The sequence below is a fragment of the Poecile atricapillus genome, chromosome 9 (genome assembly GCF_030490865.1).
Source record: "Poecile atricapillus isolate bPoeAtr1 chromosome 9, bPoeAtr1.hap1, whole genome shotgun sequence".
Classification (NCBI taxonomy): Eukaryota; Metazoa; Chordata; class Aves; order Passeriformes; family Paridae; genus Poecile; species Poecile atricapillus.
The window spans coordinates 15,063,192-15,077,791 of record NC_081257.1 but is presented as its reverse complement, the minus strand read 5'-3'; the positions used below and the strand labels follow the sequence as shown (position 1 = coordinate 15,077,791).

Genomic DNA, 14,600 nt, shown 5'->3' with positions numbered 1-14,600 from the left:
TCTTGAAATCACTGCTGCACTGAAGTTTGCCCCACCCTGCCACTCAACCTCATCTATTCTCCAAGGCACCAACCTCTGAGCTTCTGGCTTATTCTGGAGTAAGGTGGATCTGTCTTTGCAACATAAAGGAGCAATAATTTATTGTACAAAGAACTGCAGAAAGTAGAAGATGTTACATCTATGCAAACAACACTTCTGTAGCTCAGGATTTAGGTGCACGACACGATAAATTCAGTTGGTTTTCAATATGACTACAGCCAGCTAAACTGCCAGAAGCAGGAGCTACAGATGATTTCTCTCAAAGGATATACTTCTTAATAAAGAAGTATATGTAGAGATTGCCACATAATCCAGCCTTTGCAACAATCCTTTAGGACTTTCAGATTGGTACAGTGTCAAATCCATTCAGTTTTAATAACACTTTCAGAAATATTTCAATATCAGAAGAAAAAGAGCCTAAACAGTCTAAGCAGCAGATATGTCCAAGTCACCCACATTCCTAGCCACAGTCAGACTGGAATACCAGCAGTGCTGCTGCAAGCATTAGCAGTAAAACTTCAGGATTGTTGATGCAACGGTGTCCAGGGGCAACAATGCTGGGGCCCATGCTTCCTCAGCAGCAGCACAGCAGGGAGCTTCCACACCTTCCAATATGCAGTCAGACTAACACAGCAAAACTACTCTGCAACCTCCATGTCACCCTCAGATGAACAGCAACACCCTACACCATTTTCACCTCCTCTCTGTATCAGAGGCCAGGGAAGATGCTAAAGCTCCGTCTGTAAAGAGGATCAGCTAGTTTTCCTTTTACTTTCCCCACTGTCTTCGTGATGCACATCTTGGAATCAGTTCCTTGTAAGAGGTACAAAGCTCAGGTACCCCAGACTTTATGCATCAAACCAGAGAGTTTCAAAGGCAAAGTGAAAGACAGCCTTAACTTTGAAAAGACCCATGAAGGACACTTCAGCAGTAACAGTGCATCGATGCAAAGCCTGGAGAATAAACTCCAGGCATTCCCGATTTTCAGAAAACAGGCAGAGAAACCAATTCAGAAATCTTCAAACACCTTTTTTCAAAGCGCTCCAGCCTAGCCTCAAGTTGGACCTACAAATTTCTTACAAGGGAGAAAGAAAATGCTTTGCAGAAAGTTTACAGTCAGTCTTTTTGATACTTAAATGCTACAAGGGACACATGCGCAGATACATCTGGATCTTCGCCCTCCCATGCTCAGCTTTGAAAGCAAAGTACATGAGCAAACTATTTAGCAATCTTTCTCCTGTCATAAACAGTTTTAAATTCCTGCATGTTGAGTCTTCAAAGTGCTGCTGTGGGAGAAGCAGGGTGACAAGCAATACTAAATGTTATATCTTGAAACGTGAAGGATCATGTAACCAGTGCAGATGAGTGACTTACTAAATTCTGATTCCCCATTTAAAAACAACATGTAAAAATGTGGGCTTTAGGATGGAATGAAGCATCACGAAGAAGAATGGCTAGAATGGGGTCAGTGCCAAGACAGACAAAAAAGAGCATTAGCAGTCTTGCAGAGAGTACGACTGTGCAGTCAAACTCTATGCATAGTAAAATCAGGGTGAGATGGAAGGGGAAAAACAATGATTCATACCTTAGCCCACTGCTCTTACAGATCAAAATTAATAGAGTCTGGAGCAATTTCTGTTCTACACTGATCCAGCTGACATGCAAGTATTTGCACAGTAGGTACCTTTAAATAATACACGGGAAAAACCTATCTTGAAAACGTCATTTGTAGATTTTTGTAAAGAGATACTACAGCCCATGTTTCAAGGAAGGATGCAGGTAAGCAGGAGGCAGAAGCACACAAAAATAAACTTCAGCCCTCACCCTTGTCCCTGACAAAATCATACTCTCTCTCATCCTAGCTGACATCATTCTAACAAGGGTCTTAAGAAGAGATCACAATGCAGTATTTCCTGATTTTGAAATTCTCCTGACTCTGCAGAAGCAGTCTTTTAAAAGAAATGTAAGTCCCCTCCAAAAGGCTTCAGAGATATGGCTGCAGTGAGAGCTCTGCAATGGTCCTGTGGTGGGGACTCCAAAGGATGCTCCTAGGATTCTGCTCAGGAGCAGAAACAAAATAAAGGTGCCTGCCCAGGCTGATGCTGTCTCACATCTCTGTCAAACTCCAAACGTGTCCACAAATCAGTCAATACAGGACTGGTACCAAGTCTGAGCTGATAGGCTCTACTGACAGGAAGGTTCAGCACACTGATCCCTCACATTACAGCTCCTGGAAAAGGAGCTGGCTTGTACCATGCCAACGTCAAACCTGGGTACAGCAAACGCACGACTGTCTGCACTTCAATATAGATTTACTAGTCAAGCTGATACAAAACCCATGGCTGAGTGCCTTGTACTGTTGGAATTCTCCTTTACCCCATATCCTCTGTCAAACGTACCAATTTCCATAACACTGCATTTGTTAACACCCATCTCTCATACAGCCCAGTGGAGCAGCAGCCCCTTTCTCCCAAGTGGAGAAAGCACTGGCAGCAATCCTACAGCCCGACTCCAGGTCAGCCCTCTGGCACCCTCCCGTTCTCCTTTCTCCTCATCCGTGGGGTAACACTCACTCCGATCCTGCAGCCATGTCGGAGTAGGACGTATCTGGTGTGGTGACTCCCAGAGGGATTGCAATGCTCATGACGCCCGTCGGGGATCACGGAGTCCAGAGGGCAGCGACTGGCCGCTCCGAGGGCGGAGAGGAGCCGCAGAGCCTCGGCCAACACGTCACGGACATGGGGAAACCTACCAGGGTAGAAACAAAGCATTGCATCTCTGTTACGGGATGAGGTCTCCCTGTATGCCTCTAAAGAAGGCTTTCACAGAAAAGAAAAGCAGAAATAGATTTCCATCAGTGACATGCCACATCATTTTTACTTCATTTTCATATGTAGGGCCAGGGAAGAGGTAGATGGTAGTAGTTTGGTGGGGACATTGGGGTTTTATTTACAGTGTTGGAGTGACATGCAGTGAGCTGCTTTGCCTTAAAGCTGATAATGATAGTTCCCCCCTCCCCCAAGTAAACTTAGGACTAATTATCAGATAAGTAATCTATTAGCTCCTTCTGCATATAACCAGCAGCTGTCACCTATCACCCACAGCCCTCCACCAGTATATCCTAACTATTTCCCTAAACAAGCTGCAGGCAAAATCCCATCTCTGTGGACAACTAGACAGTGCCAGGGTGGGCCGAGCTGAGACCTCTCCCCAGCCATCAGTTTATATGTGCATATACTAGGCCTACAGCACAGGTGAGTGTGAGCGGCAGAGCAGCTGTTCCCACATCACCGATGGCTCCCTTGGGCCACGAGGCCCCTCCTGGACTCCGCACCGGTGTCTCAGTAAGCCCTGACACAGCGGGCCTCGACAGTCCCTGACAGCTCCCCACGGCAGAGCCACGTCGGGCGGCCGGAGCGGAGGAAGCGCCGCTGTGCGCGGGGAGCCGGGCTGAGTCAGGGCGGCAGCGGGGCGCAGCCGTGCCGGGGAAGCCCGGCCTCCGCCTCCCCTGCTGACCACAGCGCTTTGCTACGGCCGCGAGAAATCGCCCATAAACGCGGACTTCCTAGGGTCGGATGGCGGCCGGAGGTGAAACGGGATCAGCTCCTCGTTATGTAAATAACCTCAATAACACAGATGAGCATAAAGGAGCTATTATTCTACGCAGCTTGAGAGAACCCCCCCACAACACAGAGAGAAGCTGCATTTCTGCACGCAGCAAAGGTAGCTCCAAAACCAAAGAAAAATGGTGACAACCACCCTCTCTGCGCGTTAAACTTTAAGGGCAGCCCTGAATACTTTCCACTGCCTTTCCCTGGCTCCGGCAGCACAGACCAGCCAGCCTGCTGTCACATGCTCCCCGGCATCTCGGGACTCTGCCAGCAAACCCTCCTGGGCTAGAGAGAGGCCGTGAGCCAAGTTTTCCTGTGGGTAGTGAATTTCTCACAGGGAACTGCCTTTGGACACCAAAGTCCAGCCATTGTTTAATACACAAAAACCCCAGAAAGACAAAAACACATGCTCACTATAAGGGCAAATGAAGAGTGAGAGTCAGAAAGTTTAAATGCTACATGCTATATTGCCTTTTCCTGTCTTAAAAGGCAGGCCACTTCTCTTGGAACAAGGAAATACTTTCCTACTTCAGCATACATCCCTATGGAAAATCTTTCAGACAGTATGACAGGCATACAGTGAATTACAGAAGTAGCACATAAAGATTTCTAAGTGGTCTGTGGCAATTCCCTGTTATGCCCCAAAGCAATGGTCTCACGGGGAGGTGGGAGATGAAAAAGGAAACAGGCAGGACTAAACTCACAAGCAGTTACAACCCAAGACAGCCCAGTGTCCTTGAGTGTGTCTTCTGGGGGAAAAAAAAAAAAAATTAAAAGAAAATAAAAGGACCTTCCAGAAGTGCCTTATTTACCCTTTGTCATGCTTGTGACAAGAGTTGTGATTTCTACACTGACACAAGATGAGACAAACTGCTCCTAAAATACAGCTAAAAGCTACAGACATCAATCCCTGCTTCAACCAAGTTAGTCAAACTCTAGGACAAGGTTAAAATAAATAAGACAAGTTTCTCAGTGTCTGAAGCACCCTTCCTTTTAAGGGACATGGAATACTCTTCCTCTCCCCACACCCAGTAATCTTTCTAAATACTTGTTTAGATGTTTTTCCCTCTATCGATCTCATGCCTTTGCCAATGACCATACCCAGCTGGCAGCAGCCCGACATTTCATCAGGACAAATTCCAGCCTCCTGCCTGCCTGTGACTCAGCAGAACTGGAGGATTTCAGGTGCAAGCTTCTGGACCAGAGAGTCACAGGATACCTGGTGAGTCCAGGAGTAACTGGGACAAGTTTTCACCCACTTCTCATAGGAAACCCTCTTTCTGTCAGCATTGTACAAATGCTGCTGCACTGATATGGTCTGATAACTCCCATTTTTGAGAAGATTACTGGAGAAACATGAAATAGCAAACTGAAAGGTTAAACAAGGCAAATTCCAGTTCACTTTTGTGTTGACCCAGCAATACTTGCCCAACTATCTCCCATGCTCAGATTTTACTGCTTGGTGCTACTATTTTATGTGTACTTTCAATTCTGACAATGTGACAATTCAAAGTGAATTGCTGAGACCAATTTCAAGCGCTGTCCAAGACCACATCACCTTCAGGCTACATTACAGTCTGGACTCCATGAAATTTGGCCTGCTAACATGCAAAACATCAGCCTGACAGAAAATTCTGGGGTTGAGATCTAAATGTTCACCTACCAAACTGGCCAATTTTCTGTATATTCAATCCCCAAGGTCCTTCCTACCTCTACCCCCAAAAATACTGCTGTACAGGAAGAAAAACAGAAGTCACTCCCAGTTCTCTCTGCTGTCACTGGAAGAAGTTTCTCGAAAATTCAAACTCTTAATTCAAATCCAATGAGCTTCAGACCACAGCACAAATCTGTCTCTCACAATACAATTCTTCTTGAAATCAAATGGAATTGGGAATTTTGATGGCCTAACAGGTAGTTAACATTTAGCTGGTTTTGGAAATGCAGCATTTAAAGATATTTTTTCCCCCACATTTGGCACCTACACACCAGCCTCCTTAACCAGTCATACCACTATAAAGATACCTGGTCTTCCCCAACATCATCAGAACAGCCCAGATGAACATCCACCCATGCAGCCACCCCAGCTGGGATCCCCAGTTCTCACTCAGCACGGGTCACACACCAAGGGACTGACCCATTGTGAGTGGCTGCCTTGGCTACACTGTGAATATATGCTGTTCAGTTGTTTCAGGTAACATCCTGTATTGACAGAAAGGACTGTAATAAATCTAAGCTGGCCAAGCAAAGGTTAATCAACACCTGCTGCTGTAACAGTGAATTTAATTTTTGGAACTCTGTTTAGGATGCAACAGCTGCAGCGCTGCATTGGCTCACTTCCACAGCCAGTGCCATCCATGTACAAATAAAGCAGATGCAGAAAATTTACTGCTGGAAACTCTCTTTATTACTTGTGGTGTTAAAAGTCTGTACTAACAGGGCCAATCAAGCATGGTGAATCAAAGAGCTCATCAGAGCTTCCTCCTTCAAGATGTGGTTGTTCCTGTTTTCATTTGTGTCCCAGTCAAACAGACACCTCTGGGCACCCATGGTGTGCAACACTTGGTGACAGACTCTACAAAGTATTTGTGAACGTCATGAAAAATTCACTGGCAGACAAAAAACCCTGGGCACAGCCTCACTGACTGACTGCATGTGCTGCCTAAATTCAGACTCCATCAGCCTTTGGTGCTGTTCAGGTGATGCTGTACAATCTCAGGGAGGACAGAACATATCGCTTGCACCCTCCCACAGTCACAGATTCAAGGGCAAAGCAAATGGGGAAGGACCAAGATTCATCCTGTTCCTCTGCAGGGTCAGTGCACATCTGTAAGCCTGTGTCCACAAAGAGCCTGAAATACTTTACCATTGTGCATGCAGTATCTCATGCATGGCCACGAAAGATAAAAAGGTAACAGTGGTACAAACATATCATGGACAAACTGACAAAAGCTTTTTCTGATTATGCAAAACTTCAACATGTGAGCCAGAGCAGGGAGAACAGGGAAATCACCTCCATGTGCACTGATGATGACCACTTCTTGTTCACAGATAGTAAAGGACAGGCAAGAGCTCCCTTTACCTCTCCCCACACTTCCCAACAACTCCAGTTACTGAAGACCCTAACTGGAAACAGATTCCAGACTTCTGACAACACAGAATTACTACTGTCTGAACAATAACCACCATCATCTTCTCCATGCTCAGCAATGGGCCTCTAAGTCACCTACAGAGGATGAGCTCCAGGTATAATGAGTTGCACATCTTTAAGCTCCCACGCCATTACCACTCATACCAAATTCAATGCACTTTTTTCCTCCTGCAGCTCATCCTGCCACAGGCCAGTCCAGAGCTGGTGGAAAACTGGTAATAGCAGCTCTGCCGTGCAGCCTTCTTTGGCATCCTCTCCACCAGCCTCATTTGGTACAGAGACAGCAAGGTTTGATGAGTTCATACTTACACTGTCATCTGCACCAGAGGCAAATCACTCAGTATGTGGAGCAGTGTAACAAGTGTTAGCATCTGAGATCTTCATTCATCTTTCCCCCTGGACATTTCAGAATAACCAAAATCTATAGGACATCTAATGTAAACAGGAACAACTTCCATTACACTATGCTAAAAAAGTCCTCTCATCAACCAGTGCCACTCAAATATGAGTGCAGTCCACCTGAGTCCAATCAAGCACTGCCTGTACATAGACAGACCTCATGTCAAGGTCAGATCCTCACAGAAGGGAAAGCACCTTTAGAGCAAACAGAATTCAGATCAAGGTTTTCTGTGTTTAACAGTTAGGTCCAAAAATTGCATCAAATTTCCTGAATTTCAGACATGTTGTTCTATAAGGATGTCTAAACAGACACAGGAGCAGAGCAGATAAAATCCTTATATCATTAGCTCCAACTTACTGTGAAATAGATTGCTAAAAGTACTTTAATTGTACCTCAATCTACCAATACAAATGCTTAGCTCTGCTCTGAAAACAAGCTGTGTTCACTAAGCAGCAAGGCAACTGAGCCAGTTTTAAAGAATGAAATATTGATACAAGTATTCACTATTATCATTAGATCCATATATCATCTGCCAGTGGGCTGACAAAGCTAGACAGCAATTCTATCCCACAGGGCCTGGAAGAACTCAGTCCTGGTCTACAGCAGAAAGGATCAAAGTAACAGGCAACACTGGTATTCATTACTAGCTATGCATACCATGATAACCAAATTATTGACAAAATATAGCACAAAGCTTAAAGATTTATCTGTCTTAGGCCTTTCTCAAAACTGTCCCCTGGTTTATATGTATGCAACCATATGCAAAAAGAAATGCTTGTATGTACACATTTGGTTCAGAGTTCATTTTGCTCTCTGGGATCTAGAGAACCTTGACAAAATACCGACAAGCTCTTAGAACAAGAATAGCAGCATATTAAAATTGTAAAATGTCAAAAAGCAACAACCCAGTGAGACCTGATCCTGCTCACCACACTGACAAGAGCTGGAGTCAAAGATCAGGGAATAGCAAGACTATTGCTTTTAGGATATGGGCGATTTAAAATACTTTTGGTATCAATGGGCATATGCATCAGTCAGGTTGTTCAATATATGAAATCATATTAACAATTCCCATTGTTCTTGAAGTGTTTTATGAAAGCACTACAAACTACCTCAACAGATGTTTATGAATACAGCTACTTAGCTAACATCAGCATGATCAAGCTGTTCAGTGAAAGCTATGTAAGCCACTATTAAAACTGAGGTATAAGCAAGTTAAACTGATTTTGATAAAATTTGGAAACAGATGGAAAGTTAGTATATTTAATAAAAAAACCTAAACTAGGTTTAAGCCATTTTAAGGCAATTTTCACCATATCCATCCACAGGAATATATCATTTTATCTCATGAAAAAAAAATCAATTTTAGTTAAATTTACTCTGTGAACTACACCTTAAGGGACTACAAATGATCAGAGAGCAACTGAGAGAAATTAAACCATCAAGCAGAGAAATTACAAAATGCATGGCCAAGTACTCTCAGCAACTGACCCAAGACTGCAGAAATTACTTTGAAAAGCAAAAAGAATAACCTCAAAACTTTGCTGCTGCTTTGGCAGTCAAGGCATTATACAAACCAAAACAAAATCCCATTTTTCTTTTGAAATCACTAAAGATGTCAGATACTATGATAAAAAATAGAAGAGAAATTTAATAAGAGATTATAAAAGGGCAGGTAAGACTTTGCCTCCAGAAACACCTTCTTACAGACAATTCAGTCACATCCTTGACAGTTCAATATGCTCCAGAGGTGAAGATGTCAGACAAGGGTTTGTTTGGACTTTCTTAAAACATCCAATTTGCATCACAGAACCTTACTTGAAAGTTTAATTTCTATTGATTTTAAATTGGTTGAAGAGTCATACATAAAGGTAATTCCATAAAAATACCATATTAGAAAGCAGAAGCAAATTACAGAGTAGCAGTGATCCATGGCAGACCAAATTATTCTGAGGTATGTTTATGTGGAGGTGGCAGACACACGCCAGGGAACTTTGCCTGCACTCCACACTGATGAGAAGGGACCTGGCAGCATTTGCATGGTGCTGAGCAGGTGACACAGATGATGTTTTAAAGGAATGACAATAATGTAATGCAAAAAGGACTATGCCAACCAAGAAGGTCACAACCAATATTAAACTCCACGTAAGTTTAAGGGTCATAAACAGAGGAAATCTTCAAGAAAACATCACAAGACTATGAAAATTTGAAATCATCAAAATAAAATTAAAATAATAACAGAAATAGCAGAGAAATTCAGAAAAATACCATAGACTCAAAAAGAACCCCTTTCTATGCTAAAAATGTTGCTTTACAGTGGCTCTATCTCACAGCATTCCAATGATGAAGGTGGTAAATTCTTCTAACAATGAAGCATTTAAAATTATATTTTTTAATTTCAGATATTTTATTATATTTATTATATTTTATTTGTGCAAATACTCTTCTCTACTATTGTCTGGAAAATATATAGTAATACAAGAGGAAAAAAGGATTACACATAAGGCACCACAGTTGAAGATACAAAAATTACTAAAGTACATGGAATAGGAAAAAGAAAAATATCCTTTTTCTCTTCCAGTTCCACAAACTTTTGATTTTGTAACAGTCATGGGGCAAAACTATTCTGCAGTGCAGGGAACATATCCTAATTGCTATGCTGGTCCTATACTGTGAGGTTGCTGCTCTCTTTTCCCATGAGGTGAAGGACAACAGTCAAATGTCTGTATGTCACAAAAATGCAAACAAAAAGGTTCAGAACAGATACTCTGAGATTAAGAGTTTGACAACCAACCTCCAGTGAATCCAGCTGTGGCAGCTGATGTTACTGCTGCGACTGTCTCCTCTAAGTCTTTGCCAAAACAGGTGGCAGGAAGGAAACACTGCCATGTCTCATCAATTGCAGTTGATGCCAAGAAGACTGGACTAAAAGCAGAAACAGGTAAAATACATATTCTCTTTTAGACACTGTTCTAGGAGCAATACATTTCTGCAATGGGGCTGATAACTAGGAGCAGCAATATTGGAAACACCACTGCTTAGTCCACTACACCTTGTCCATATATATCCCTAAGCTTCCAGGTTTTAAGAGAGCTGCCTGCGCCAGAAAATGGCTACGGACCAAGTAAGACTCAAGATTAATTTAAATAATGTAAATAACACTGGTTCAATCTTAGCAGACCAAAGAGTTTCCTTGTTCTAAATTTTGTTGCTTGTGGATGCCACAGTATTCACATGAATGGTTTCATCCATGCAACTATTAAACCTTCCTAAGTAGACAAACCTTAAATTTAAAAGCTTGTCAGACAACCCCCTCACAAAGAGAAAAAAACCTTTAGACCTTGAAATTGCGTTTTGAAGGTATTTCAGAAAGAAAAGCCTGTACCACATGCAAGGTCAGAGGGAAACTCGGCAATAAAGGGCAATAACTAGGATCAAATCCAAAGCCAGAGAATTACAATTCCCATGAGAATTCAGACAGTCCAGAGTCACGGGAAGTCGCTGAATATAGAAGGGGAATCAGCAGAATTTACTGGCACAGAGCAGTATCCCAAACTTACAACCAGCGGAAGGCTAACCACTAACAAGTTGCCAGGAGTAGGACTGCAACCTCCAGTCCTAGTATCGGAAAAAAGATTTCTGCATAATCCCACTAAATACTCTCTGCCTGTGCCTCGAGGTCTCGCTGTACGTCCTTTATACATCTATTTAAGGCCCCCACGTGACGGGGCTGGCTGCCCGGCCACTCCCCGCCGGGGCAAACAAGCCAGCCTCAGAGCAGCCTCCAGCAGCGCTTCCAAGGCAGACGTTGCATCAGCCAGGTGTGCAGGAAGCGGCAGAGAAAAAGCAGCTGTTGGCGAGGGGGCTCTCGGACGGAGGCCGCTTCAGGAATCCCATGGAAAGGACGACAGGAAGGAGAGAGACGCTCCGCACACAGAACAAGCTTCATCGGCTTCAGAAAGCCTTTGTGCTGGGGCTCCGGACCTGGCCTTTCTCCCAGAGATGATGCAACACTAAGGAACAAGGTCTGTGCCAGAGAAAACTATTCACAGGCTATGCAGATGGCAAGGCAGCCAAAAGCTCTCGGATCAAAACATGCCAGAGCCCCCCAGGCCCGGCAAGCCCCCCCAGGCCTTCCTTCGTGCCCCCAGGACTCTCTATTTCACACTGCAACCTGGTCCGAACACGACCCTGGCTTAAGGCAGAATGAAAGACTTTACAACGGAGAGAAAGAAGTAAAAATAAAGGGGAAAAAAAAGAGAGAAGGTGTTTTGAAGTCCTGCAAAAATCACAGCTCGTTCTCTGATCTGTTGGGAGGGAAGAGATGGGGAAGAGACTGAGCTCAAAGGCTCCGATCTCCCACACAGGGATCCTCCCATCAGCGCGGCTTGCCAGCGCACGCCTGAGCTCCCCAAACACGTAGGGCAGCTCTGCGCTCGCCGGCAGCCTCGGCCTGCTCTCACACATCAGGAAACCGCGCAGGGACTGCCCGGGCAGCCATGGCAACATCACACAGTGTGGCAATTATGGAGCCGCAGCTCCCACGCGAAGGTTCAGCCCTGCTTTCCATTACAGGACTCGTTTTGACCCTTCCCTCGCAGCCCAAACCATCAGCGAGTGCCATTCCAGCTCCAACCTGGCCTTTGTGGTTTGTGACTGGCAAGTTTTGCAGCCTTGCACCTGGGCTCGAGATCATGCAAATGCATTTTTCTCTGCATTGTAAGGAAGTTACTCCTGGCTTGTGTAATACTCTGGTGCTGCGTTCCACAAACACCGGTCTGTCTGATGTGCCTCGAGTGAGAAACCAGGTGACAAAAACACCTGCAACCCATGCCGCACATGGCAAGAGTCAGATCGATTACTGAGCTACATAATCACTGTTATGCATTAAAATCCAGTGAATTTTACAGGATTTTGTCAATATTTACAGGCTGATAGGTTTCAAGGCTCAGCCCCGTGCATTGTCCCACCACATCCCCTTCTTAGGGATATCTTTCTAGGAGACATCATGAACTGTAGCACTTGCTCAGGACCTGGTGCCCAGCTGCACTCTTGGTCATGTAAGATGGTTCTGGGACCAATAGCAAATTCACATATTTCTGGCAGATGTGCTTTTCCCAGTACAGTTAAAGACCAGACTGAGTCAGCAGGACAGTGGTGCAGAGGAATCATGAGGCCCAAAGGCAGCATCAGCTAAAACCCTTTAGCTTCCCTTCCGGGGCTTCCAACCACTCAGTGATGCTGAACAATGTCCAGGAGATTTCTTTACCATGTTTCACTTTCCTGAATGAACTGCATCTCACATACAGTGTTTTGGCACTGGTAAGATAGGCACTGATCCCAAAATGCAGGTACTACTGACTCAGCGTGCCCCAGATCTGCATGCTGGATCCTCCATGTACAGTGGATGTTCACCCAGTAGTCAGATTTACAGAGTAAGACAGCAGCCAACAATATTTTGGCCCGACCAGATTTAAGGAATATAAATTTTTGTAAGTTATTTTGTTAAGTTTTTTTTGTACAACAATATAATCACAGACTTGCTCTTACAATCACAGAGAAAAAGGTGTAATGCTTATTCTCTTAGGTGTTATGCTTAGTTTGGGAAACTCACAAATATCTACTTCCTAATTGCTGGCAAGAAATGCAAAGCTTGACAAGACAGTGCTGAGAGCCACAATCACTTTTTTTCAATAGCCCATTTTTTCATTAACAAGATAAAAAGCAGATAATCCAGTTGAACACATTTTCAAAGTAAATGCAGATGACCAGAAATTAGCAGTATAACACCTGCAACCAGTGACTGAAAAGACAAAAATCACTTAAACCTGATTTATTTCTGATGACTTGCACATAAATTAGTAAATTCTCCCTTTGAGAAGAGCACAGCACATCATCAACCACCTTAACTGCTTGTGGGTGGTAACACAGGAGCATTGACATCAAACAGTTGGCCAAGAGTGCTCACGTAGAGCTCACACGAAAGCAATGCTGAGTGAGTGGTTCTGTAAGACATCTTTGTAATGCTATCTGCTACCTCCATCTTTTTTGAATGTTGAATTATGAACATAGTAATACATTCAGGATATTTTTCATATTATCATAAATGCAACTAAGCACATGTATCTACCACCACATGATGAAACAAAAGAGGTCGAAATGCAAGAAGTTGCTCAGGCTGAACAGACTGACAGCCCTCCTCCAGCAGGTCCTTTCCATAAGCCTCGTGATGCTGTGGAAAGAGGGAAAATGACACAGCTGAGAGGGAAGGCAAGGAAGAGAGAGATTTCTCTACTCCTAAACTAAGCCCTCACAACCTCTTTTGTGTGCAGCACTTCCTGTGAGCCGCTCCTGCAGGTTAAGGCAGACAGGGCTGTCTGTACAAGGTGAGTAGCAGGGGTTGCTGCACTTGATCTCGAAGCTGGAGGTCTTTGCTGTGTGCTGTGTAGTGCCCCAACACGTTCCTGCAGTTTGCTATCCCTCTAGCCCTAAGCAAGGAAACTTCCAGCTGCCAGACAACTTCTCTCCCACCTCAGAAACAGCACATTTTATGTGACAATGTGACAGAAAATGTTCAGCTGCCTTTTCTTCCATAGGACATAGAAGCATTTTCTTACTGCACAGCTACAGAGGTGATAGCAATGGGGCTCCTCCCTGGCTGGACCTGAAGGAGGAAGAGAGGATAGGCAGGAATGCAGCCACACAGGAGAAAAGAGCAGCCCAGGTAGCTCAACATTCTCCTCTGCATAGGCAAGGACGAGCATGCACTCAGGCAGAACCAACTGGGAGAGCTCCACCTGCACAAAGCAGCAGATTTTAAGAGCTACCAGAAGGGAATTTAAGAGCTCTGCATGTCTGCAAAGGCATCTGGAACAAGGTAATCTATGGAAATACAGAAACTTGGCAGCCGACAAGGGAGTGGTGGAATGCACAACTGCAAATAAAAAGTAGAAGCATGATCTGGAGCCATTACCAAACTGAGTCACTCAGTTTCCCAGGTGAATTTACAAAGTGATGGACAAGTAGAATTGCTAAAGTACTCTCATTTGGATGGCATGAAAACCAGCAAACAAGTGCCATTAGAACACCACTTCTAACAATTATTTATTTCAAGCACTAATAAGCTTTCTGAACAAGGCCAGTTAACTTGAAAGATAGAGAATATCCTACATTCATTTAAGAATGAAACCTACCAGGAGAGTCTGTGCTCACTCTCAGAGGAATTATAATCATATTGCCATTGTGAATTTTTTTTCATACTGTTTCTAAAAAAGGATGAAAAAGATTTACAGACTTCTGCTGTGGTCAACCAGAATGCAGGAATGCTCATCTGAATACAGTGAGTGTACACAGTTACATCAGGGCTTCTCTGTAGGGGCTTTCAGAAAGCCTTAACCATATC

General features: G+C 44.0%; 1 protein-coding gene across 3 annotated transcripts in view; it reads right to left on the bottom strand.

Annotated features, from left to right (window-relative positions):
• Window positions 1-14,600, bottom strand: part of SETD5 (SET domain containing 5) — a 64,268-nt gene that overhangs the window by 35,558 nt on the left and 14,110 nt on the right. For 2 of the 3 annotated variants that reach the window (XM_058845112.1, XM_058845113.1), the window contains exon 2: window positions 2,613-2,787. The exons of the other annotated variant lie outside the window; for it this stretch is intronic. In XM_058845112.1, coding sequence (XP_058701095.1) covers window positions 2,613-2,683 — 71 coding nt within the window. In that variant the 5' untranslated portion in view covers window positions 2,684-2,787. The remainder of the gene's footprint in view (window positions 1-2,612; window positions 2,788-14,600) is intronic. 3 annotated transcript variants of the gene reach the window in all.